Here is a 25,640-nt window from a genome sequence, read left to right as displayed (position 1 = left end):
TACTCTACCCAGCAAGAATCTCATTCAGATTTGACGGAGAAATTAAAACCTTTACAGACAAGCAAAAGTTAAGAGAATTCAGCACCACCAAACGAGCTTTACAACAAATGCTAAAGGAACTTCTCTAGGCAGAAAACACAAGAGAAGGAAAAGACCTACAATAACAAACCCAAAACAATTAAGAAAATGGTAATAGGAATAGCCATTTCAATAATTACCTTAAATGTAAGTGGATTAAATGCTCCACCTAAAACAGACTGACTGAATGGATACAAAAACAAGACCCATAAATATGCTGTCTACAAGAGACCCATTTCAGACCTAGGGACACATACAGACTGAAAGTGAGGGGATGGAAAAAGATATTCCATGCAAATGGAAATCAAAAGAAAGCTGGAGTAGCAATTCTCATATCAGACAAAATAGACTTTAAAACAAAGACTATTACAAGAGACAAAGAAGGACACTACATAATGATCAAGGGATCAATCCAAGAAGAAGATATAACAATTTTAAATATTTATGCACCCAACAAAGGAGCACCTCGATACATAAGGTAAATACTAACAGCCATAAAAGGGGAAATCGATAGTAACACAATCTTAGTAGGGGGCTTAAACACCCCACTTTCACCATTGGACAGATCATCCAAAATGAAAATAAATAAGGAAACACAAGCTTTAAAAGATACATTAAACAAGATGGACTTAATTGATAATTATAGGACCATCCATCCAAAAACAGCAGAATACACTTTCTTCTCAAGTACTCATGGAACATTCTCCAGGATAGATCGTATCCTGGGTCACAAATCAAGCCTTGGTAAATTTAACAAAATTGAAATCGTATCAAGTATCTTTTCCGACCACAACGCTATTAGACTACATATCAATTACAGGAAAAAGTCTGTAAAAAATACAAACACATGAGGCTAAACAATACACTAGTTAATAACCAAGAGATCACTGAAGAAATCAAAGAGGAAATCAAAAAATACCTAGAAAAAAATGACAATGAAAACATGACGACCCAAAACCTATGGGATGCAGCAAAAGCAGTTCTAAGAGGGAAGTTTAGAGCAATACAATCCTACCTTAAGAAACAAGAAACATCTCAAATAAACAACCTAACCTTATATCAAAAGCAATTAGAGAAAGAAGAACAAAAAAACCCCAAAGTTAGCAGAAGGAAAGCAATCATAAAGATCAGATCAGAAATAAATGAAAAAAAAATGAAGAAAACAGTAGCAAAGATCAATAGAACTAAAAGCTGCTTCTTTGAGAAGATAAACAAAACTGATAAACCATTAGCCTGGCTCATCAAAAAAAAGGGAGAAGACTCAAATCAATAGAATTAGAAATGAAAAAGCAGCAGTAACAACTGACACTGCAGAAATACAAAGGATCATGAGAGATTACTACAAGCAACTATATGCCAAAAAAATGGACAACCTGGAAGAAATGGACAAATTCTTAGAAGAGCACAACCTTCTGAGACTAAACCAGGAAGAAATAGAAAGTATGAACAGACCAATCACAAGCACTGAAATTGAAACTGTGATTAAAAATCTTCCGGCAAACAAAAGCCCAGGACCAGATGGCTTCAAAGGTGAATTCTATCAAACATTTAGAGAAGAGCTAACCCCTATCCTTCTCAAATTCTACCAAAATACAGCAGAGGGACGAACACTCCCAACTCATTCTACGAGGACACCATCACCCTGATACAAAAACCAGACAAACATGTCACAAAAAGAGAAAACTACAGACCAATATCACTGATGAACATAGATGCAAAAATCCCCAACAAAACACTAGCAAACAGAATCCAACAGCACATTAAAAGGATCATACACCATGATCAAGTGGGGTTTATCGCAGGAATGCGAGGATTGTTAAATATACGCAAATCAATCAATGTGATACACCATATTAACAAATTGAAGGAGAAAAACCATATGATCATCTCAATAGATGCAGAGAAAGCTTTCGACAAAATTCAACACTCATTTATGATAAAAACCCTCCAGAAAGTAGGCATAGAGGGAACTTACCTCAACATAATAAAGGCCATATATTACAAACCCACAGCGAACATCATCCTCGATGGTGAAAAACTGAAAGCATTTCCACTAAGATCAGGAACAAGACAAGGTTGCCCACTCTCACCACTATTATTCACCATAGTTTTGGAAGTTTTAGCCACAGCAATCAGAGAAGAAAAAGAAATAAAAGTAATCCAAATTGGAAAAGAAGTAAAGCTGTCACTGTTTGCAGATGACATGATACTATACATAGAGAATCCCAAAGATGCTACCAGAAAACTACTAGAGCTAATCAATGAATTTGGTAAAGTAGCAGGATACAAAATTAATGCACAGAAATCTCTTGCATTCCTCTACACTAATGATGAAAAATCTGAAAGAGAAATTAAGGAGACACTCCCATTTACCACTGCAACAAAAAGAATAAAATACCTAGGAATAAACCTACCTAAGGAGAAAAAAGACCTGTATGCAGAAAATTATAAGACACTGATGAAAGAAATTAAAGATGATACAAACAGATGGAGAGATATACCATGTTCTTGGATTGGAAGAATCAACATTGTGAAAATGACTCTACTACCCAAAGCAATCTACAGATTCAATGCAATCCCTATCAAACTACCAAAGGCATTTTTCACAGAACTAGAACAAAAAAATTCACAATTTGTATGGAAACATAAAAGACCTCGAATAGCCAAAGCAATCTTGAGAAAGAAAAATGGAGCTGGAGGAATCAGGCTCCCTGACTTCAGACTATACTACAAAGCTACAGGAATCAAGACAGTATGGTACTGGCACAAAAACAGAAATATAGATCAATGGAATAGGATAGAAAGCCCAGAGATAAACCCACACACATATGGTCTCCTTATCTTTCATAAAGGAGGCAAGAATACACAATGGAGAAGAGACAGCCTCTTCAATAACTGGTGCTGGGAAAACTGGACAGCTACGTCTAAAAGAATGAAATTGGAACACTCCCTAACACCATACACAAAAGTAAACTCAAAATGGATTAAAGACCTTAATGTAAGGCCAAATACTATCAAACTCTTAGAGGAAAACATAGGCAGAACACGCTATGACATAAATCACAGCAAGATCCTTTTGGACCCACCTCCTAGAGAAATGGAAATAAAAACAAAAATAAACAAATGGGACCTAATGAAACTTAAAAGCTTTTGCACAGCAAAAGAAACCACAAACGACGAAAAGATAACCCTCAGAATGGGAGAAAATATTTGCAAAGGAAGCAACTGACAAAGGATTAATCTCCAAAATTTACAAGTAGCTCATGCAGCTCAAAATCAAAAAAACAACCCAATCCAAAAATGGGCAGAAGACCTAAATCAACATTTCTCCCAAGAAGATATACCAATTGCCAACAAACACATGAAGGAATGCTCAACATCATTAATCATTAGAGAAATGCAAATCAAAACTACAATGAGGTATCACCTCACACCAGTCAGAATGGCCATCATCAAAAAATCTACCAACAATAAATTCTGGAGAGGGTGTGGAGAAAAGGGAGCCCTCTTGCACTGTTGGTGGGAATGTAAATTGATACAGCCACTATGGAGAACAGTATGGAGGTTCCTTAAAAAACTACAAATAGAACTACCATATGACCCAGCAATCCCACTACTGGGCATAGACCCTGAGAAAACCATAATTCAAAAAGTGTCATATACCACAATGTTCATTGCAGCTCTATTTACAATAGCCAGGACATGGAAGCAACCTAAGTGTCCATCAACAGATGAATGGATAAAGAAGTTGTGGCGCATATATACAATGGAATATTACTCAGCCATAAGAAGAAATGAAATTGAGTTATTTGTAGTGAGGTGGATGGACCTAGAGTCTGTCATACGGAGTGAAGTAAGTCAGAAAGAGAAAAACAAATACTGTATGCTAACACAAATATATGGAATCTAAAAAAGAAAAAAAAAAAGGTCATGAAGAACCTAGGGGCAAGAAGGGAATAAAGACTCAGACTTACTAGAGAATGGACTTGAGGACCCGGGGAGGGGGACGTGTGAGCTGGGACAAAGTGAGAGAGTGGTAGTGTATGTACAGACATATATACACTACCAAATGTAAAATAGATAGCTAGTGGGAAGCAGTCACATAGCACAGGAGATCAGCTCGGTGCTTCGTGACCAACTGTAAGGGTGGGATAGGGAGTGTGGGAGGGAGGGAGACACAAGAGGGAGGAGATATGGGGATATATGTATAGGTATAACTGATTTACTTTGTTATAAAGGAGAAACTAACACACTATTGTAAAGCAATTATACTCCAATAAAAATGTTTTTAAAAATTAAATAAATAATAAAAATTTTAAAAAGACTTTATCCGCTAGCTGTACTTTCCTCAATAATATTTTAATGGTGTATAAAATATTTTCTTTGGTAACTATAGTATATCTAACCAGAGGTTATCACAACTGCTATCCAAAATACTCATTATAGTGACTGGGGTATAGACACACATACATTTGAATACACATATATATACACATACAGATTGCATTTTTATACATCTTTATATATGTACATAGATATGTGTATATATATATATATTACTTACACGTATATGTATGGTATACATACACATATGTATGTGTTTATTCAGCTTGATCTCTATCATCCACTATTATGGTGCTAAGCAAGTGAATTCTGCATAAGTAAAAGGGGATGTTTATTGATACTTTTCTTATGAACTAGGTTACTAGTTCTCTTATCAAAAAAATAATAAAACATATGTGGAAGATATGGAGTTCTTAAGTATCAAGTTGTCTCACTTTCCAAAGGTTTATCCTCTTCAATCCTGTTAACATAACATAATGAGAGCCGATTCATGGAGAATGCTCATCATATCCCATGACCCTAAAATATAGGAGAAGTCATTTTTTCTCAGCTGGTAGCGGATAGCTTGGCCAAAGAACGTATGATCCACATTACTTTGAACAATTCAAATTCATTCAGTCGAACTGATCATGTCACATCCCTGCTTAAAACAAAACATCATAAAACAAACAACCAAAAATATATTGGATCCTTGTGAACTCCAGAATAAAATCCAAACTTTAAAAGATGGCACACAGGCACTTCCCTGGTGGCGCAGTGGTTAAGAATCCACCTGCCAGTGCACGGGACACACGTTTGAGCCCTGGTCCAGGAAGAGCCTACATGCCACGGAGCAACTAAGCCCCTACGTCACAACTGCTGAGCCTGCGCTCTGGAGCCCATGAGCCACAACTGCTGAGGACCGCACGCCTAGAGCCCATACTCTGCAGCAGGAGAAGCCACCACAATAAGAAGACCAAGCACCACGACGAGGAGCAGGCCCTGCTCGCCACAACTAGAGGGAAAGCCCGTGCGCAGCAATGAAGACCCCATGCAGCCAAAAAATAAATAAATTAAAAAAATAAAAATAGAAAGATGGCATACAAAACTTTTCCCAGCTCATTTCTTCAGACTCACCTCCCAGCACTCTTCCAAATACGTCTTGACCCTTAGCCACACGGAAGTTTTATTGTTCTCCAAATTTACCATATCTTTTACTATTTGCACCTGCCGGTCCCTCTATCTAGAATGGCTTTCCTCTACTTCTTTATCTGGCAAATTCCTTTAAAATCAATAAAAATTTAATATCCTCCATAAAGTCTTCCATGACTTCTTTGACAACTAGTCATGACTTTTCTGTTCCTATGTGTTATAAGAGCTTTTATGTCTTTTCTTATTAATTGTCTGTTTACCCTCAAAGACTGTGAGCTTCTCAAGGGCAAGGGCAGGGTTGTAATTTGCTCTATGCTTTGGGAACCAGGACAAGTTTAAATTATTATAGGCATATGTTCCAAACAGTGAGCAAGTATTTTAGGCAATTTAGAGATGGTTACGATTAATCCCCTGCATTCGGGAGCTTACAATCTATAATCTATCAAGGACAACTTAATGAAAGAGCTGGATTTTGAGCTGAGATGTGGCTTCATGCCTGGGAGAACCTTTGTGACTTCCTCACAAAGGAAGGTTAGGTTCGAACCTAACCAAGTCTGCCCCCAACTTATCTCTCTGGCCAGCTTAAGATACTGGGATATGTCGCTAGAGCACACTCGTTAACCCTAAATAATAAATAAAGTTAAATGGTAAGCCTACTGTCATTTGAAAAGTAGATTCTGATGGAGAGTAAACAGACAGATGAACGGAACAGAAGATTCCACAAACAAACAAACAAACCCACACACAGATCAGAACCTAGCATAAAAGTGTTAGAATGATAGTTTATAGGGAAAGGAGAAACTGCTCAGAAAATTATCTCATGACATATGGATCTCCATTTGGAAGATAAAATTAGACCCCTAGCTCATACCAAATACAAAAATTAATTCCAATGGTTTGTAGTCCTGAATGCAAAAACTGAAACTTTAAGAATATTGAGAATACACAAGAATATATTTTTAAGATTTGTATTAGAAAGGATTGTCTTAAAGATAAAGAACAAACCATAAAAGACAATATAGATATAATTCATTATATGAAAATCAAAAAAACTCTCTATAACAAAAGATTCCAGAACAAAACATACGTTGCATTACCTCCCATCCCTAAAGGAGAGTAATGCAATGTATATAACTGTTTTAGTACAGTCCCTCCAAGCTGCAGATACCAAGAAACTATTGAACATGAAATTATCTTATTATGGGAAATACTTGCATAAAAGAAAACAGGAAAGGAGGCAAGGAAGGCTGGGAGAGCTGTCAGACCTCAATGCAGTTCCAACCCCTGAGCGAAGGAGAGAAGGACAGAAGGTTAGATGGAAAGACATTAGAACACTTTGCAATCTAAGCAAGGTCTGACAGAGCCATCTGAGAGCCTCTGAGCCAAAATCCATTAATAAATAAGTCCCATGTCTTTCAGACACAAATCTGCTTCAGTATCCCTGCCACACTCAATCATTTGTGGGAAGGTGTAGTCTCAAGACAAACTCTGAAAGTGAAGGATTTTAACTCATAGCAGTGGGCCCTCATTCAATTACATTCCCTACGACAGAGGTGTATAAGGCACATCTCACAGCTTCCACAATCTTACCAAAAAAATGGCAAAGGATATGTAGTCAAATGGCTAACAAATATAATCTCACAAGCAATCAGGGAACTGCAAATTAGAACAGTAAAGAGATAGGACTTCTTACAACTTAGAATGGCAAAAATTAAACTCTCTGTCAAAAACAAGAGTTTTCAAAGATTGAGGAAATGGGAACGCTCATAAATGACTGTTCGTAGTGTAAATCGGTACAGCTACTTTAAAATACAATTTGGCAGCATCTAGCGATACTGGAAATGTACATACATATCCTAGGACACCACAATTCATCTATTTATACAGGAGAAGCTCTTACATACGTGCAAAGAGAAATATTCAAAGATTGTCATTGAAGTACTCAGTAAAATCTTAGAACAATCTAAATATTCATCAAGAGCGGAGTAAATAAAATGTTACACATAAGCACCATCCAGCAGTTTAATAGAATGAAATAAATTTCTACATCTAAGTAGCATAGCTAGACCTCAAAAAGGTAACTGGAACAAAGAAAGCAAGTTGCAGAATTATGTGTACAAATTATACCATTTATGTAAATTTTAAAGCCACACAAAACAATTAAGTATTGTTTATAGATAAATATATATGGTGTAAATTCATTTAAATGGATTGAAAAGTACATATCACATTCGTAACAGTGATTGTCTGAAGCTTGGGGTTTATGGAAGAATGATGGTGAGAAGGATTTGGTGAAATGTTCTTTTTTGTTTGTTTGTTTTTAACATCTTTATTGGAATATAATTGCTTTACAATGGTGTGTTCGTTTCTGCTTTATAACAAAGTGAATCAGCTATACATATACGTATCTCCCCATATCTCCTCCCTCTTGCGTCTCCCTCCCTCCCACCCTCCCTATCCCACCCTTCTAGGTGGTCACAAAGCACAGAGCTGATCTCCCTGTGCTACGCGGCCGCTTCCCATTAGCTATTGGTTTTACATTTGGTAGTGTATATATGTCCATGCCACTCTCTTACTTTGTCCCAGCTTACCCTTCCCCCTCCCCGGGCAGGATGGGAATAAAGACGCAGACCTACTAGAGAATGGACTTGAGGATTTGGTGAAATGTTCTTACAATTCGTCTAGGGCTCTAACAATATAGTTAAGAAAACAGGGATGTTGTCATATGAATGTTTCCTATCTGGAATAGATGCTAGTGATGCAGATTACCTTGAAAAAGCACGAAAATAAGAGATTCCTGCGTCTGAAAAAGATTTGATGTTCTGAGCCAATGCACTTGGCCTCCTTTTCTGGACTGAAACCATTTATGAAGAGAAATGTGTCAATATGGATAATTTAACAAATATCTCAAAGATCATAATTACTAGAAAGCTGCTGAGATTGAAGTGAAACAAAATAGTAGGGGTAGACTGAAGAGAATTGTGAATAAGCCCATTATTTTAAGATCAAATGCATTAATAAAACCAATATCCTGCTGCTAATGTGAGTACTTGTTCTGATTACTTTATTGTTCATTTGGAGATTTCTTTATTAGTATTTAGCTTCTATTTAACATAAAACACTTTGTTTTGTATACTCTGTTAAACATTTATCTTTGCTGATGACTAAGGGCACTCCAATCTGGTGCTATATTTATCTTAAGGGTGTTGGTTTTCAGCCTTGGTGCTATCATGAGTTTAAAAAGCAGCATAAGAGCATGTGCTGCCCAGGGAAACTTTGCAACCAGAGACAAATTTGATTTCTCTTTACTTGCGCTGCAACTTCTCTTGAGTTCTCTTGGAGTTACCCATAAAAATTATTGGAGGAGGGCTTCCCTGGTGGCACAGTGGTTGAGAGTCCGCCTGCCGATGCAGGGGACACGGGTTCGTGCCCCGGTCCGGGAAGATCCCACATGCTGCAGAGCGGCTGGGCCCGTGAGCCATGGCCGCTGAGCCTGCGCGTCCGGAGCCTGTGCTCCGCAACGGGAGAGGCCACAACAGTGAGAGGACCGCGTACCGCAAAAAAAAAAAAAAAAAAAAAAAAAAAAAAATGGAGGAAATCATTTATTGGAATTCAGATACTGGGCATGATTTGATTTCTAATATAAAAATTAACTACTAAGATTTTTCTAAATCTTAAAATAAATCAAATATAAACTTTTAAAAATTGTGATCAGTTAATTTTCCTATTGAAGGAGACCCTGAAAAATCTTTCTTTGCAACCACCCTACACTGTCATTTCAGTTTTTAATAATTTTCTCATCACAGTTTATTTACAGATAAAATCAAATATCTGGATCATTGGTTTTCAAAGTGTGATCCCTGGACCAATTATTTCAGAATCACCTGGGGAGCTTGCTTAAAAATGCTGCACCTATTCTTACTCAGAAGAATTAGGGCAGAGTACAGGAATCTGCATTTTAACCTGTGATTTTTATGCCTGTTTGAATAGGTACCTGTTCTTCTGGCTAACTTCCTTTACAACATGCTGGTCAGAAAGGCAAATGTCAACTTCAAAGGATTCTGTGCACAAAAAACATTAAGTCTGTTTGAGATTGTAAAGCACTTGAAAATACTTAGATAAAGAGTACCAGCGAGGGTAAAAGTAATATTATAATAAATGTGCAATAAAGATTAACTTATTTTATTATTAAAAAAGTATATAATATACCCAATGTTATGAACACACTTTTCACACAAACGTGTACCACTTTACTTTTTTAAAATGCACCTAAATTTCATCACCCTGATATTATTCAACTGAGCCAGACAAACCAGAAGCTGTTCAGGAGGAACTGCTAATACAAAGCTCATCGACTCTGACGTGAACATAGAGGAATGGTATAGGGTATTAGTATATTGAGAGAGAGAGAACTTTAAAGAAAGGGTGAAGTGTTACATTTAATGGTCCTATGTAATTTTGCAATATTTGCTGAGTACATTTGAGCTTGCTGTGGCTCTGTAGATAGGAAAATACCATAAACCTTGTTTTATGGCTGTCTTATCACTCTTCAGAACAGCCTTGACAATACAGCTGCTTGTGGTAAGGGAGGATGGTGAGAAGCTTGGGTTGCGGGAACATGAACTTCAGAAGTAATGCCATTCAATAAACATGTCTTTAACAGTGAATCATTAGACAGTTAATGCCACTGTTATTAATGTTTAATAATTACTAAGCACTTGTATTATGCTTTATGCACAAGGAAACTAGGCAAGAAGGAGGAAGGAGAAAAGAAGTGTTGGGGGAACAGAGGGAAGGGGAAGGGAGAAGAGAGGAAGAAGAGAATGTGAGAAAGCCAAAAGAGTACTGTATAGAGAGAAAAAATGAATTAAGCATTTTTGCACACAGCTGTTGTAACTGTGGATGTAGCACTGTATGATACGTATCCAAAGAGGGAGGTTAACTTCTAAAGCAGGGAATATACATGAATGAATGCTATAAATTAAAAATCGGAGTTCTGTTCATTAGGGAAGACAGTCTGTTGGCCTAAGTCAAACTTGATTACAAATAGCTGTACCTACAAATATTGGCTAAAGATTAATCCTTGCTAGAAAGCTTAAGAAGTGAGAACATTCTATCAACTTGAAAAATAAAAACTCTTCTTTCACTGGGCTTTGGTACTGACCGATTCATAGCAGAAAACTCGAATTCCAATATATTCGTTATTGGACCCAACAAAAGTACAAAAAGCACTATTATAATAGATATTACAGTCTTTTGTTGTCGATATTAAGCTATTGTTTAATATTCATATATATATATACATACATGGTTTTTATGTATGAACTTGTGAGTATATATGTAATTCTATTCATAGCTTGAAGAGCTGTAAAATGCAGTGCTTTAACGTATCTTGAGATAAGTGTCCCCAAGGAAGCTAAAAAAGATACTTGAGACAAAGAATCTTATTTATTGTGTTCTAGCTCTACATTAGACTCATTTAATGACAGATTTCTGGACTCCAGACTTCAGATTCTCTGAAATGATTCTTAACAATCTATTTTCTAAAAGCTCTCTCTAGATGATTTTAATTCAGTTGGTCTAAGAATTGGCAGTTAAGAACCTACTCATTCCTTAACTATCTTTTCTAGGTCTACCCGCCCAAGATACTGGGACAAATCCAGCATCTAGAAAGTACTCCTTTCTCAAGAGCTTCATTGGCACATTACTGTGTTACCTCACACTTGATCCTGCTCTGGAGTTCCTCGCAGGTCTCCCAGGTCCCTAGTAGGACCAGTAGGTCCTAGTAGCCCCAGGAGATGGGCTTCAATATGTCCTTACCCATCACCTCTGAAGTAATCCTACCAAGATCCTTATTCTCTCAAGAGCTCATTTTAAAAAACCAGCTGCTCAACTTTCCCTGAGAAGGCTTTCTTCCCTGAGCTGACTGCCCACCTACTTAGGCCTCCATATTTTAAATTTGAGGTCATGAGGCGTGAAGAGGAGATTCTGCCCCAAGGTGAGAAGAAAAGAAGATAATTTGGAAGAAGATATGGGTAGAAATGTCTTGACATTTAAATTTCAAGTGTGTTAGTATAGGTGGTCTTCCCAAGATCAAGGAGTACGGAATTTAGGAGTATGGTAGCCTGATATGTCAATTATATGAAAATAAATATCCTGCAAAGACTTTTCAAAACTATGTCACGAAATTTTCAGTGCCGTTAGTTCACAAGTCTTTGTCATCGTAACCTTCTCTTTCACAAATGGCAGACTTATAATCCCAATGGTTTAATAATACTGTTACAATCATAGTGACATTAACCAGCCTGAAGTCCTAACTCAAAGTCTGCAATGTTCAATGCATAAGTCGTAGGAGTTTCTAATAGGCAACAACCCTAATCGAGTATAGCAAAAAAGAGAAGAAGTCAGAAGATTTGGATTCTCTTGCTGGTCCCATCAGTTATGAGACGTGATCTTCAACAAGTCTCTCAAACTTTCATTTCTTACACTTTAAAATGTGCATAACAATATTTCATAAATGTCTATCCACATCTCCATTACCCCCTCCAGTTTTCATGTTACACTGGATAAATCTCCCTAAAATATTGTTTTTATTATGGTACTCCCTCCAGTGAAGAAAAGCAACCATGGAGGACCCACCTGCTCCCCTCCCAAGGGGCCTGTGCTCCCACTAAGCACCACGTTTCACCAACTCCTCTTGCAGCTAAACCGCTGCATGAGAACTGCATTTCCCCAGGTATATGAAACATGAAAGTGAAGTGTGGATGACTCTCTCTTTCTGCCTCTTTTGGCTATTTGGTTTAATTGCTGGCAAGTGGGGAGACAAAAACCACGATCTGATTGTTCTCTCCCAGTTCGGCTCTCATCATATACGCCTTCCTTTCCAGGTCCCAGCTTCGCTGCACCACCTAGAGTTCCCCTGAAAGTGCAGTGCTCTCACTTGACTCCAGCCCATTTCATCCTACACCCCAGCCACACACAACTGATCATAGCTCCTCGAAGGTACAATGTTCTCTGTTGGCTCCCAGCTTTGTACATTGTGTTCTCTTTCTGGAATATTCTCCCTGTTCTTCATTCAAATGGTTCCTACTCATCCATCATCTCTCTCACCTTAGATGTCACTTCCTCCAGGGAAACCTCACCTGACCTTCTAAGACCAGATTAAGTGCTGCTTCTCTATACCATATAAGTACCCGGTATTAACCAATATCGTAGAACTTAACAAACTGCACTGGTTTTACTTGTTCACCTCCACCAGAGTGGAAGACCTTTGAGGACAGGGATTGTGCCTTTTTTACCAGTAATTCCGAGAGTTTGATGCAGTCCCTAGTTTAATGTTTGCACTCACAAATATTTACTACATGAGTGAATATATATATTCATATATATGTGTGTGTATATAGATATATTTCCCCCCCCCAAAAAATCTGTAAGTCAAAAACTCATTACAGACAGGACCCTTGTTATACTTGCAGGCAGCATTCAGAGTACCTAACATATACTGTGTCCACAGCAGAAACTCAACAAATGCTTATTGAAATCAATTTTTTAATTTATGAAATTTGAATCAAGGGTAATTAAACCTTCTAAATAAAAATTAGGTATTACAGACTTGGTTCTGAAACATATTCATGGTAATATAGTTGCCATTTCAAGGGCAATTTTTGTCTACAGAATACTTATACTAAATTTTTAGAAAACCCAAGTGTCCCTTCCTGGAAAGGAATTTATGAACATTACCAAGTTCTAAGGTTCTATTAAAGTCTAAAGTTCTATTAAAATATAAGTGTAAAATCTTCTCTTGACCTTGTTGAATTAGCCATCACTACAAAATGGAAAATTCCAGGAGTGTGGGGTCCAGTATCCCAGTTCTTCAAAAGGGATGAAACATCAGGCCTATATATAATGATACAGCATGGCTTTGACCTTTGGAAAACTTAATGATGTTTTGTTTTTTAATATGAGGGGCCTGGCTTAAATATCTTAATTTCATTATCTATTCATGAGATAGCTTGGTCCCAGACAGTTATAACTTGACTTTTTTTTTTTCTTGCAACTAAAGATTCTTTTATAATTCGACTTTTATGCTACCGTTCTGTTGATCTGCCCACATCTTAGGAAGAGGGGCAGTCTTAGGGTTATTCAGGTTTTAGAGATGTAAGAACTCCCATTTGTTTAAGCTAATAATTAGTTCCAGAATTGTAATCTTAATTGCTAAACCCTAGTTCACACTTTTAGAATTCAGCACATTTTCATTTTGATTGCAAACTCTAGGGAAAGTGGTCACTAGATAACTAGAAAGTTAGAATTAATGGATCAATGCGTGCAAAAATGCTTAGCAGAGCAATGCTGACTTGTGCCCTCCCAATGGATGTTAGCTAGTATTTATTTTTAAGTTCCAGGGTTCAAATGAAGTGAAATAATAGTCTAGTTCAGGAAACGCTATGGTGTTCCTGTTTGGTTCCACAGTTTTATTAAATAAATGTAGTTGCTTCATATTACAATAAATAAATGGGAGTGCTTTCAAACTTAATTACCTATCAGTAGAAAATGACAGGTGGTTCAAGGTACAGTCACTTAGTGTGGTTTATTCTGGTTTAGGGGACATAGTTCAGTGTGTTTCGAATATCTGTTTTGGATGTCTATTATATCTTGGCTACTATTGAATGCAAATGTTCATTTGTGTGGCCATTTTTTATTTACAGATCTCCCAACTGAACATTCCTGAATTCTCCTACAATGGTGGATTGACCACCCAAAGGTCAAGTCTGTTCAATGCAGGTGAGTTTTGGCCAGATTTGAAGATCCAGGGGTCAAATTCAAATTTAATTAGTCTTGTGGTATCTGCATGATGGAATTTATTTTCCAGAACAGCTGTTAACTCATTTCTTTGCTTACTTCCCTCCCAAGTTTTTCATATTTCTTGCCAGTTTCCCTCCCAAGATTTCTTTCTCTTAGTAATCTCTTGCCAAGTTCCCTCCCAATGTTTTTTTCTTCTAGTGACTAAATGTGAAAACTGTCTAGTGGAATAGAAAACACAAACAGATGTTACTTCTTCAACTTACACAGTAAATATTTTTATTACAATGTGTATGTAATGAATGGCCATGACAAATATTTACCTAATGACGACCATTTTGTGGTTACAGAAGGACTGCAACAGCTCTGTGGAAACCAGTAACATATCCTAAGCCTCGGACCTCTTCTCACATCCCCCACCCCACCTCCCACCATGCACTGTTACAAAAGCCAATTACGGCTCCAAACCAGGTCCTCTTACAAGAGAGTGAGTCACTGAAGAAAGACAGTCCAATTACTTGGTACCCAAACACTAGCCTGCCTGGGATCTGTTGCTGTCAGTTGTGAGACAGTGTCATAGGATAAGATATTGGAGAATGGCAAAGGAGCGGTATTCTGGAAAGTTTTAAAAGGCAAGAGGACAGTGAAACCTGTCACTCTTTCAATGACAAAATATGATTATAATCTCCTTACGGGATAAGTAAATTAACGGGGGCCCAATTATATTAATTCCTCTTTTTGAGCTAGTAAAATCTTCAGTGCTGGTTACAAAAGTCACAAATAGGAGGATTCTAAGGGTAGTTTGGGAACGTGGAAAGAAAAATTTGGAGGAGAAGTTAATGGGCACAAGGATACAAAATGGTATTTTTAAGAATTAACTATTAATTTGTCTAGAAATCCATTCTACTATAATCTAGATCCAAAGTAGGACATATAAGCAAGACATGGAAAAGTTCCTGAAAGAGGAGACCTAAAGGTGAAGAGTCAACAGGACTTGCTTACTCGTGTCTGCTTGTTACAATTTATTCTATCAGCATAGCACTGTCTCCATGCTCTTCCCTGTGATAGAGTCTTCACTAAATCCCACTGGCTGAATAGTTTTCAACCACAGACTGAAATCAGAAAACTATGTGAACTATGTTGTGCATGCTTTTTCCTATCGAAGCAAATTTGCACCTACCTGCCTACTCCTATGACACCAGGCATCATTACACACTCAAGTGCTTTGTAGATATCAAAGTTGAATAAAAACACAAAAATGAGGAAGAAAATATTCCGCCTCATCTACAGCCCCAAGTCTAGATGTAGTACATTAAGAAACAGATCAGCTTTGCCAGTCAAAATGAAAACCTACTGAATCATGAACGTTTGTATTTGGTGATAGGGGCCACAGAGAGAACACGCTGAGGGAGTGTTGGGCTGACACCAGCTGTTAACCCTCAAGGATTCTGTAGGTATTTTGTGTTCCTGTGCTCAAAACTCCTCCACCAAATGCTTAAAAAAATAAAACCTTCATTTTGGAAGGTCCTCACTGGCCTCTTTCAAAGGCGGGAACAGTTGTTTAACAACAACAAAAATCGGTAACTTTTAAAGTCATTTAAAATAGGGGAAACTTGATTTTGACTTTCAGGATAGTCTAGCATTTTTAATTATTTTTATTTGTCACTCCCAGCAAAAACTTGTTGTTGTATAATTGTCTCCTCAAACTCTGAGACTGTGAGGCTCAGAAAAGAACATTTTCTGAGCAAAATTCTTGCAACTGACATGCCTACTTCAAAATATTTCTGAAACAGTCATCCAACAAGAATTTATCCTTCTCCCTATCAATGTGTTTGGTGGAGTATCCCAGAATAAAATGTTTAGAATCACTATTCTCAAGGAATTTACCATGTAGTTGGATAGATAACAGCATACAGGAAACATTCAGTAAAGAGAAGAGAAAATCATATACTAATGTACTCATTGTACTTACTACATTTGCCAGTTTAAAGTACAGGAATTTAGGAGAGACTGGATGCTTTTGCCTAACATAAGATGACTAGGAAGACCTAAGTCAGTTGCAAACGTCAGCAGGACAGAAAGGAGCAGGGACTCAGGGACTATTAAAAATAAAAAACTAAGTGTTTTATTTGCTATTTTAAGGCAAAGAGGATGAAGAGTGAATTGTACAATAAAAAAACAAAGAACATCATCATTATTAAAACCCATCTAGTGGTGTCCTCCACTGGTACTTTGTTAGCAATACCTGTGATCCCTCTGCTTGATCAGACATCTTAGTCATCGTAAGATCAGACATCTTAACTGACCTCCACATCCTTCTTTTCTAAACCCATAGCCTCTCTACCTGTACCTCTTTCCAGTTCCTGTTATGTAAGGAATCCTTAATCCTAAACCAACTTCTCGAGGAAAAAAATATTCACTTTTTCCCAAAGGCTCATTTTTCCTGATGCCCTTTCCTAAGGATGCAAATATTGAATAGTACACAAATAAGGGATTCCTTATCTTCTCATAATTACTCTGATACTTTAGTCTCTTCTTGTCCATCATTGACATTATCTGGATTACTGAAATAGCTTCCTATTAGTCTTCCTCCTTCTAATCAGAATAGCAAATAGTACTACTATTACTACTACTACTACTAATAATCACTGTTTTATTTATTAAGTACTTTCTATGTGCCAGAAGAATCCACAAAACCCTATAAAATAGGTAATATTATCCTTATATTGCAGAGGATAAAACTCAGTATACAGCAAGGTTAAGTAACTTTCTTCAGTAGCCCAGCTCTATCAGGTTTCAAAATCTCTGTTCTTTCTGTTAGTCCACAAAGGTTTGAATCACATCCACCTTAATTCTGCTTCTCATATCACAGCCAAAGAGATATATCTAAATTGCAAAGCTGATTACACTTCCCTGATTAAAGCTCTCCAAGACCAAATTCCTGAGACTGGTTTTCAAGGCTCCCAAGACATGGCCCTCCAGCTTCATTCCTCCCCACTCACTGTCCCCCAATAATACTCTCGTTCTCTCAAGATGCTTGTGGTTCCCTGCGCAAACCAAGTGGTTTCATGTCTGGTTTTTCTGCTCATGCAGTTTCCTCTGTCCAGAATATATTTTCCATTTTTACTTATCCTTCAAGGTGTCTGTTTTTAGAGAAAGCCTCCCTGAGAAGCTCCCTCAACTGGACTTCTGTAGTGCCTGAGAGTACTTCTACCCCAACGCTTGCTATATTGTATTGAAATGGTCTCTTTGCATATGTTTTCTTTGAGTAAAGGGATAATAAAGTTTTCATTTTGTACCCACCTTGCCTCCACCACAGTGAACGGTGTCTGGTAATCACAGAAGTCATGTTGTGGGGTCTGAAAGGGAGAGAGAAACTAGAAGCACCTCCCAACCCTGTGGCCATTTCTGGAGCATGGAACCAATATGCCTACACGCCAGACCTTCAGGATCGTATGCCAACTGTTTTCTCCCACAGAACACTCCAACTTTTGTTGATTGGGTCATGTAGAGCAGCTATAGATGACCACTTTTATAATTTTCTCTTAAAACTGCTTTTGTCAGCATCAAAATTGATATTGATGATTTTTCATGGTTCTCTTCAATTACGCCAAACCCCACCTTGTTTCCCCAGTACTCACTAACAAGAACAGGCTCTCAGACACATTTATCTTACGTCATGCTCTCTAGCAGTATTCTCCACCTCCAAAGGAAATAGAAATGAGCTACTGTTTACTGAATGGCTAATTTGTACCAGATGTTGTGTTAGGCACCTTCTATTTATCTCATTTAATTTTCTCAACAATCCAGGGAACATCACTCATCAATCTTCACTTCTTCATATCAACCTAATCTTCTCTATTCCTATTGGCAGCTCTAATGTTCTTAATCAAAAAAAATTCCTCCAACGCCATAAGTTTCACTCTTGTCACCATTAGAATTCCACAGGGAATCATTCCATCAGAGGACATCAGCCTTGTGCCTCCTCTGGAGATTATTCCTTACATTAGCAGTCTCAGCTTCATCCTTTTACTCCTATAGAAATGTCTCTTTTGTTCCTATTAGAGCAAGCATTACATTCTTTATTGATTTTTTTCCCTACTGGCCCATGAACTTCCGCAGTATATAGATCTTGCTCTATTCATATTTTCATAAAAGACAGCAAGTTTCAATAAATGTTTTCAAAATTAAGACTCCCTATTTTCTTATAGTTTAAAAGTTCATTTAGGCACAGAAAACCATATATTGTATGATTCTAATTATGTGAAATATCTAGAATAGGAATATTTTAAAGACAAAAGTTTGCTTAGGGCTGGGTGGACGAGTTAGGTATGACAGAATGTAAATTGATTGCTAACCGGAATTTCTTTTAGAGGAGTTCAAAATGTAGTGATGGTTGTACTACCTTGAGAATATATTAAAAAAAAAAAAAGAAAAAGTATTATACACTTTAAAAATAATTTTAAGGCTGGCCATGGAATCAGAAAAAAAAAGGAATATGTTTTTATTCTTATCCTCTTTCCTTCATTATTTTAACAGTTTTATCAAGATATAATTCACATACCATACAACCATTCATTAAAATACAGGTCACTTTACTATGCACTCTTTAGAAAATAGACCACATCTTATTCAACTTGGCATTCTCAGGACCTAGCACACTATTCAGAAGATAGTAAATGCTCATTCTATGAATTAGGTACCTATACCGCTGAATTTACTACTACTGATATAGCTATGCCGTATTTGGGTTAATTATACTTCCATAGGTTTACTTGGGGGAATCAAGACACTATTTATAAAACCGTTTCTATGGGAAAAGATATATTCAAAGCAAAAAATAAAACCTACCAGAAACCTGCCAACACCTTGCCACTAATAAACAAATAGAGCCCCTGATTTATCTTGCAGGGCACTCACTATCAGTCCTACATCCTAGCCCCCTCCTAGACAAATATCTGTATTCTCTAGAAACATGCAGATGCTTTATAACAAATGTAATGAGTGTTCCAACCTCTAGGTCGTAAACACTATCCCTGGAAGAAGAGTTTTTGAGGAATGAGGAATATTTTCTTCAACGTAAATCCAGTATTTTTCAGGATAGTTTTCATTTTTATTATGCTTTCAGAGTGTATGAAAAATAAGAGAATGGAGCTTTTAAAAACTACTGTTGAATGAGTCAGTATATACATAAAAAGCCATTTGTTCAAGGATGTAGCCCTCTTTTGTAAGGACTGCAGTTTCTATCTAATCCACAATTAGCCTTTTTTCTATTTTTCTTGCACTGCATTTTAAGCTTCATTTTATTCCACTGCAATTTTTTTCATAAAAGTTGATTTAAAGGAATCTACTAATGTCAAATGCCATTTACCAAGGATAGTGATTTTGAATCAAGATCACTATTCAGGCAATACTACTGATAAACCTCATAATGTGATATTTTCCCTGCTGATCAACCTCATAATGATATATTCCCTACCATTAACACCAATAATTATTGAACCCTTTATTATGCAATTTATGTATTGAATAGTATAAGATCCATGTACTGACTTCACTTGGAATGCTTTCTGTATTTCCAGATGATTAGCTCATTCCTTGATATTGTCACGAAGTGATTCATCGTAATTTTGCCTCTGTTTCAGAGAATTAGTCACTAAAAGTTGTATGGTTACATGTTCAAGGCCAAAGGATGAGATCTAATCACAATTTAATTGCTGATTCCCTACTGGTGGTCAATGTTTGTTTCATTAGGCTATGGTGTTATTAAAATAATTAAAATCCTCTTATGTAATTTTGAAGTACCTTTTAAAAAATATATGCTATATAAATGTCCATGGAGGACATCTGTCTCACTAATAAGTGTACAAAATTCTTACCATTCATAGAGTTTTTATTGTAACCAAACCAGACCACCATTTAAAAAATAAATTGTAATTTCTTTATGTTTCTGCAAGCTTCTTACAGCAGGGGTCATATATTTTATTAATTAATTTACTCACAGTTTGCCCATTGTGGAAATGTGATTAATATATACAGATTGATTAAGTAAAAAGTTAAATATCTAGTTTGAAGGTTTCATATGCATAATCAGATATTTTTCACATAATTACTTACCTCTTCTAGTTGGCATGCTTTGATGACACTCCTATATCTATACTCATCATAGGAAACACCAAAGATGATGTTATCTTTAATGGTGCCAGGCATGATCCAGGAAAACTGAGAGCAGAATGAAATTCTTCCACTGTGCTTAATTTTACCCTCTGAAGGCTCCAGTTCTCCCATAATCATCATGAGAAGTGAAGTCTGGAAATAAACCCATTGTTATTACGTTAAATCACTTGATCAAATCACTCTCAGGATGCACGTGCCTCCAACTGTCATCCTAAGCAGAAGTAACTCTTCTAATTTTTAAAGATTCTATATTAATTTATTCAATTCAAAAAAGTTTAAGCACTTCCTGTTCTAGGTATACTGCTATGCACAAAAGATACGAACAGGAATAAAACAAAGAGGAATAAAAGAGACAATTACAATGGAGTGTGCTAAATGCTACAATAGAGGCTCACAGAAATGGGGCACCTAATTCAGATTGTTGGGATGGGTTTGGGAGAGGTCAGGGAAAGATTAGTAACAGCTGACATTTATTGACGGCTCATTTATTTTCTCATATGCCTTGTTCAATCTGTCTAATGCCGTTGTACCTTTCTTGGAAACATGTTCAGAATCTGGGGGCTTCTTCCACTACTACCTGGATTAAGCTAATATCATCTCTTGCCAGAATAAATACAATAGCCTTCTAACTTACGTCTTTGCTCTGCCCTTGTCTTCCTATAATCTATTCTCAAAGTGGCCCTGTCAAAATGTAAGTCTGATCATGTTACTTTTCTACTGAAAACCCTCCAAAGGTTTCTAATGTCTTCAGAACAAAAGCCTAACTCCTCACAAGGCCCTTTGTAAGTCCCTCAGAGCCTTTTTACAAGGTCCCAAGTAATGGTGTGGCTCCCATTACTTCTCTGACAGCTCTACTCTCCATGGCTCACTGTGCCAACCCCACTGACCTCCTTGCTCTTGTGTGAACTAGACAGACACAGTCCCATTTCACAGGTTTGCTCCACCCCTTACCTGGAAGACTTCCCCAGAGAGCCACATGACCTAATCTCTCACCTCCTTCAATTTTTTGCTCAAATGTTACCTTTCAATGAGGCCTTCTCTATCTCCACTGCTTAAAATCACACCGCTATCACCAATCTTCCTTTCTGTTTTATCTTCATAGCATTTACTATCATATGACATACACACACACACACACACACACACACACATATGTATATCTCCCACTAGAATGTGAGCCTCTTGGGTTGAGGAAGAGGGTATGTTGTGGGTTTTGTTCACTACTATACCCTCAGGGCCTAGAATGGTACCTGGCACAAAGTACCTACTCAATATAATTGCTAAATGATATTGTATTTTACTCAATAATTTAATGATATGATACATTATATTAAATTAGAAGGGCTCAATAACTTTAAACAGTGAATTACTGGTACATAAATATAGAAACCAATGGAAGTGAATTAAAACTACACAAACAAATCCAAATGCATAAAAGAACTAGTGTTTGATAAAGATGTCATCTAAAATCAGTGGAGAAAAACAGACTATTCAGTATATGGTGCTGAACAACTGAACAGCCAACTGGAGGTCAAACAAAAGAACTGTAGCCATATATCACACCATATGCATGATGAACTCCAAACAGGCCAAAGAATAAGTATAAAAATAAGACCATAAAATACTTGAAGAAAACATTGAAGGATGCCTAAATTTAAAAAAAACAGAAAGAAAAATGGAGTAAGAAAGCCTTTCTATGACTCAAAATCCAGAAGCTATAAAAGATAAATTAAATCACGTTAAAAAAAATCTTGTGCACAGAAAATGAAAGGAAAGAATGTCAAACTGAAGTAAATATTTGCAAGTTATATCACTCAAAGGAATAATTTCCCTCTTAAGTGATCTTAAAATCAAAAGGAAAAACACTAACATCTCATTAGAAAATTGTGCAAAGTATACAGATATTTTACCAAAAATTAAAATAGAAGTGGCCTTTAAACATATGACAAGATACTGTACTTTATTCATAATAAGTGCAAATTGAAAAAAACACTGACATACGACTTCACCCAATGAGACTGGAAATAATTAAAAAATTAGATGCCGTCTGCTGGGGATGCTGTGGGGTAATAAATCTGCAATCTTATATGGACTGTATGGCACGTGAATAAATCGATGCAACCTTCAGGAAGTTTGACAGATATACAAATGCTTTACCATTTCTAGGAAGCTACCTTGCAGAAATACTTGTAGGCGTGCTAAATGGCATATATGCAAGATTAGTCATAGCGTCATTCTTTGTGTTAGTTAAGCACTGGAAATAACCCAAATGTCAATCGATAGGTGACTCATTACATTACAGACCTCTAACCAAACAATAAAATACTATACAGCGATATATATAATATATATACATTCAAAAAATTAACAAGAGTAGCTGCCTGGGTTGGGAGAAATGGTGGAAAGTGGAAAATAAGCAGAGGAGAAACAGAAGTGAGAGGGAAATTTTTCAACTTTTTATACATTTTAATTTTCCAGAATTTTTAATTTTAATAAATAATAATATCACCTAAAATATATTAGGAAGAAAGGAGGGACAAGAGACAGACATCTTTGTGATATCTAGTTCAGTAAATTTTAAAATTCTTATTGTATAGGGAAAAAAATTCCAAAATTCCTTATTTCTACATAAAATTCTTCTATATAAAAATTAAAACTAGAAGTGTTATTTTCATATAGAACAGCTTTATAAATCCCAACAATGGAATGGATCTGATTATATATGGATTACATATCTCTATATATAATATATAAATATATATATGTGTGTAGGCATATATTATATGTGTATATATACATATATATGTATACATATATATGCACACAATATACATGTTAAATATAGGTTTGTATATATTAAATACAAAAGTTAAATATATATTTAACAATATTTATCTATATAAACTTATATAGATAAATATATAATATTTATCAATATAAACATTTATCAATATTTTGGTATTTTGAGAGATGTGAAGTTAAATGTAAACACCATTGAATATAATACATATATAAAATACCAAATATTGACAAAACTTGGCAGACTTTGTATTTTATTTAAAAAGTAAGCAAAAACAGAAGCCCACAGCCATTCCACACATCTGATGCTCAGTAATTAGCAGAGCAAGCTAAGAGTTCCAGAGCAAGGCCAGCCAGGGCAGAAGACAGAGACTATGTGCTGTCAGGGGTTGTCAGCAAGGCCACAGACCTGCTTCAGTTGTGTAGACAACAGAAGAACTAAAAATCCCCACACCCTGGGGGTGATACCATAAGCCAGCCTTTAGTTGGGGATACCCAGGAGTGTAGACTCTTACACCAGTACTGCTTAATTAAAATAATTCAAGGAAGTTTCATAAATGAAAGATATTGAATGTAGATTAGAACCCCCCCAAAATTCATTTTCCCAAAGACATTCAATTAAATAAATTTATATCAAGCACCTATTACATGCTAGGTACTATGATAGTCCTTGGAATATAAAAACAAAGAAGACATGGTTCCCCTACAGTCTAGACATTAATAACAAGGGAGAGTGATAAAATTAAACCTGACCTTACTGGGTTTTTTTAAGAGACTAGGACATGTGTTTTATTCAAAAATTAAACAGTCCAATAAAAATTAGGTTTTAAAATCTGTAAACTCTTTGACTCTGCAATCCTAGTCTTAGAAACTGATCATTAGAAAATTATGAAATGCACAAAGATACAGATCAATCGATTTACAAATAATAGAGAATGCCATCACAACATCATTTATACAAAAATAACTTGGCAATAATCTGAATATTCAACAAAAACATGTAATGCTATGCAGCCATTACGAATGACTGTGTTCTGCAGATAAAGCTTTGTGATGTGTTTGATTTTTATCTGAGTGAAATTGGTTACAATACAGTATTAGAGAATAATCCTATTTTGGTTTTTATAAACACATATATATAGGAAAATGTCTAGAAGAAAAATATTTCAAAATATTTACCCGATTATCCCTAACAGGTGAAATTAGGAATAATGTGCATTTTTCCCTGATATTTTTTGTTCTATCTGCATTTTCTTGCTTTTCTACAAAGTTTTAACAACAGTATAAACAACTACCATTTATTAAGCATGTATTTTGTTCCAAGTACTGCATCAAGGGCTTTGTATACATTTCCTTATCTAATCCTTATACCTGACCTTATTGTATTTTATATCTCCAGATTTCCAGAGATATAAAATACAACCAAAATCTCAGAGATAGCTACTTGATCCATAATGTCCTTCTGGACACAAGTATACACATATATATGCTTTTATAAAATGCAGATCATAATGTACATATTATTTTATAACCTGTTGTCTTTCTTCACTTAAGAGTATCTTCAGAGTCATTTTTTAACATCCCTTAGCCTGACTGAATAACATGCCATTATATAACTACACCAAAATTTATCTAATCAATCCCCTATTGTTAGATATTTAGGGCTTCCCCCAATTTTGGGCTACTGAAACTATGTTGTGATGAATATATAAAATCTCTGCAAACATACCAGGATAAGTCATACAAATCGACAAGTTATTTGGTTATTTTTAAGGCTTTGGATATACAAATTACCAAATTGAGTGGTGCAGGAATTATCTTGAAATGTGAATATTTTCAATTATTCTATCTTATATTTTAGTTAGACCTTTTATCTGATAAGATTATAAAATGCTCCATTCTTATACTATGAAGGACATCCTCCTAGACTGAGTTGCCAAGTTGTTTCTCAGAGGGGTTTAATTATTCCTAAGGGGTCACTGCCTCCATCTGACTCCATCTTCATGTGTACTTCCCAGAAGATGCAACTGTAACTCCAGCCAGCAATTATCTGCTCATCAGTTCTTAATAGAGTTGCCTGAAATTTAATTACTGGTTAAGTCTTGTAATCTGTAATCCCAAAGCTATTTGTTTACACCTTTAAAGAAGTAATTTTAAACACCTAAACAAAATTAATTAAAAAAATTCTGTGAAATACTATTACTGTGTGCTCACAAGCAATCATTCTTGTTTAGATCATCTGTGACTTGCTTATTAGCAACTCCTCCTATGGTATCATTTTCTTTTAATAGTGATAATTGCTAGTAATATTA

General features: G+C 36.1%; 1 protein-coding gene across 3 annotated transcripts in view; it reads right to left on the bottom strand.

Annotated features, from left to right (window-relative positions):
• CFTR (CF transmembrane conductance regulator) overlaps positions 1-25,640 on the bottom strand; it is a 196,237-nt gene that overhangs the window by 95,960 nt on the left and 74,637 nt on the right. For all 3 annotated transcript variants that reach the window (XM_019924883.3, XM_019924893.3, XM_019924896.3), the window contains one exon: positions 20,470-20,661. In XM_019924883.3, the coding sequence (XP_019780442.1) occupies positions 20,470-20,661 (192 nt within the window). The remainder of the gene's footprint in view (positions 1-20,469; positions 20,662-25,640) is intronic.

Source organism: Tursiops truncatus, chromosome 9 (genome assembly GCF_011762595.2).
Source record: "Tursiops truncatus isolate mTurTru1 chromosome 9, mTurTru1.mat.Y, whole genome shotgun sequence".
Lineage (NCBI taxonomy): Eukaryota > Metazoa > Chordata > Mammalia > Artiodactyla > Delphinidae > Tursiops > Tursiops truncatus.
Note: the sequence above shows the minus strand (reverse complement) of the source record. Positions and strands in the feature narration are given on the sequence as shown.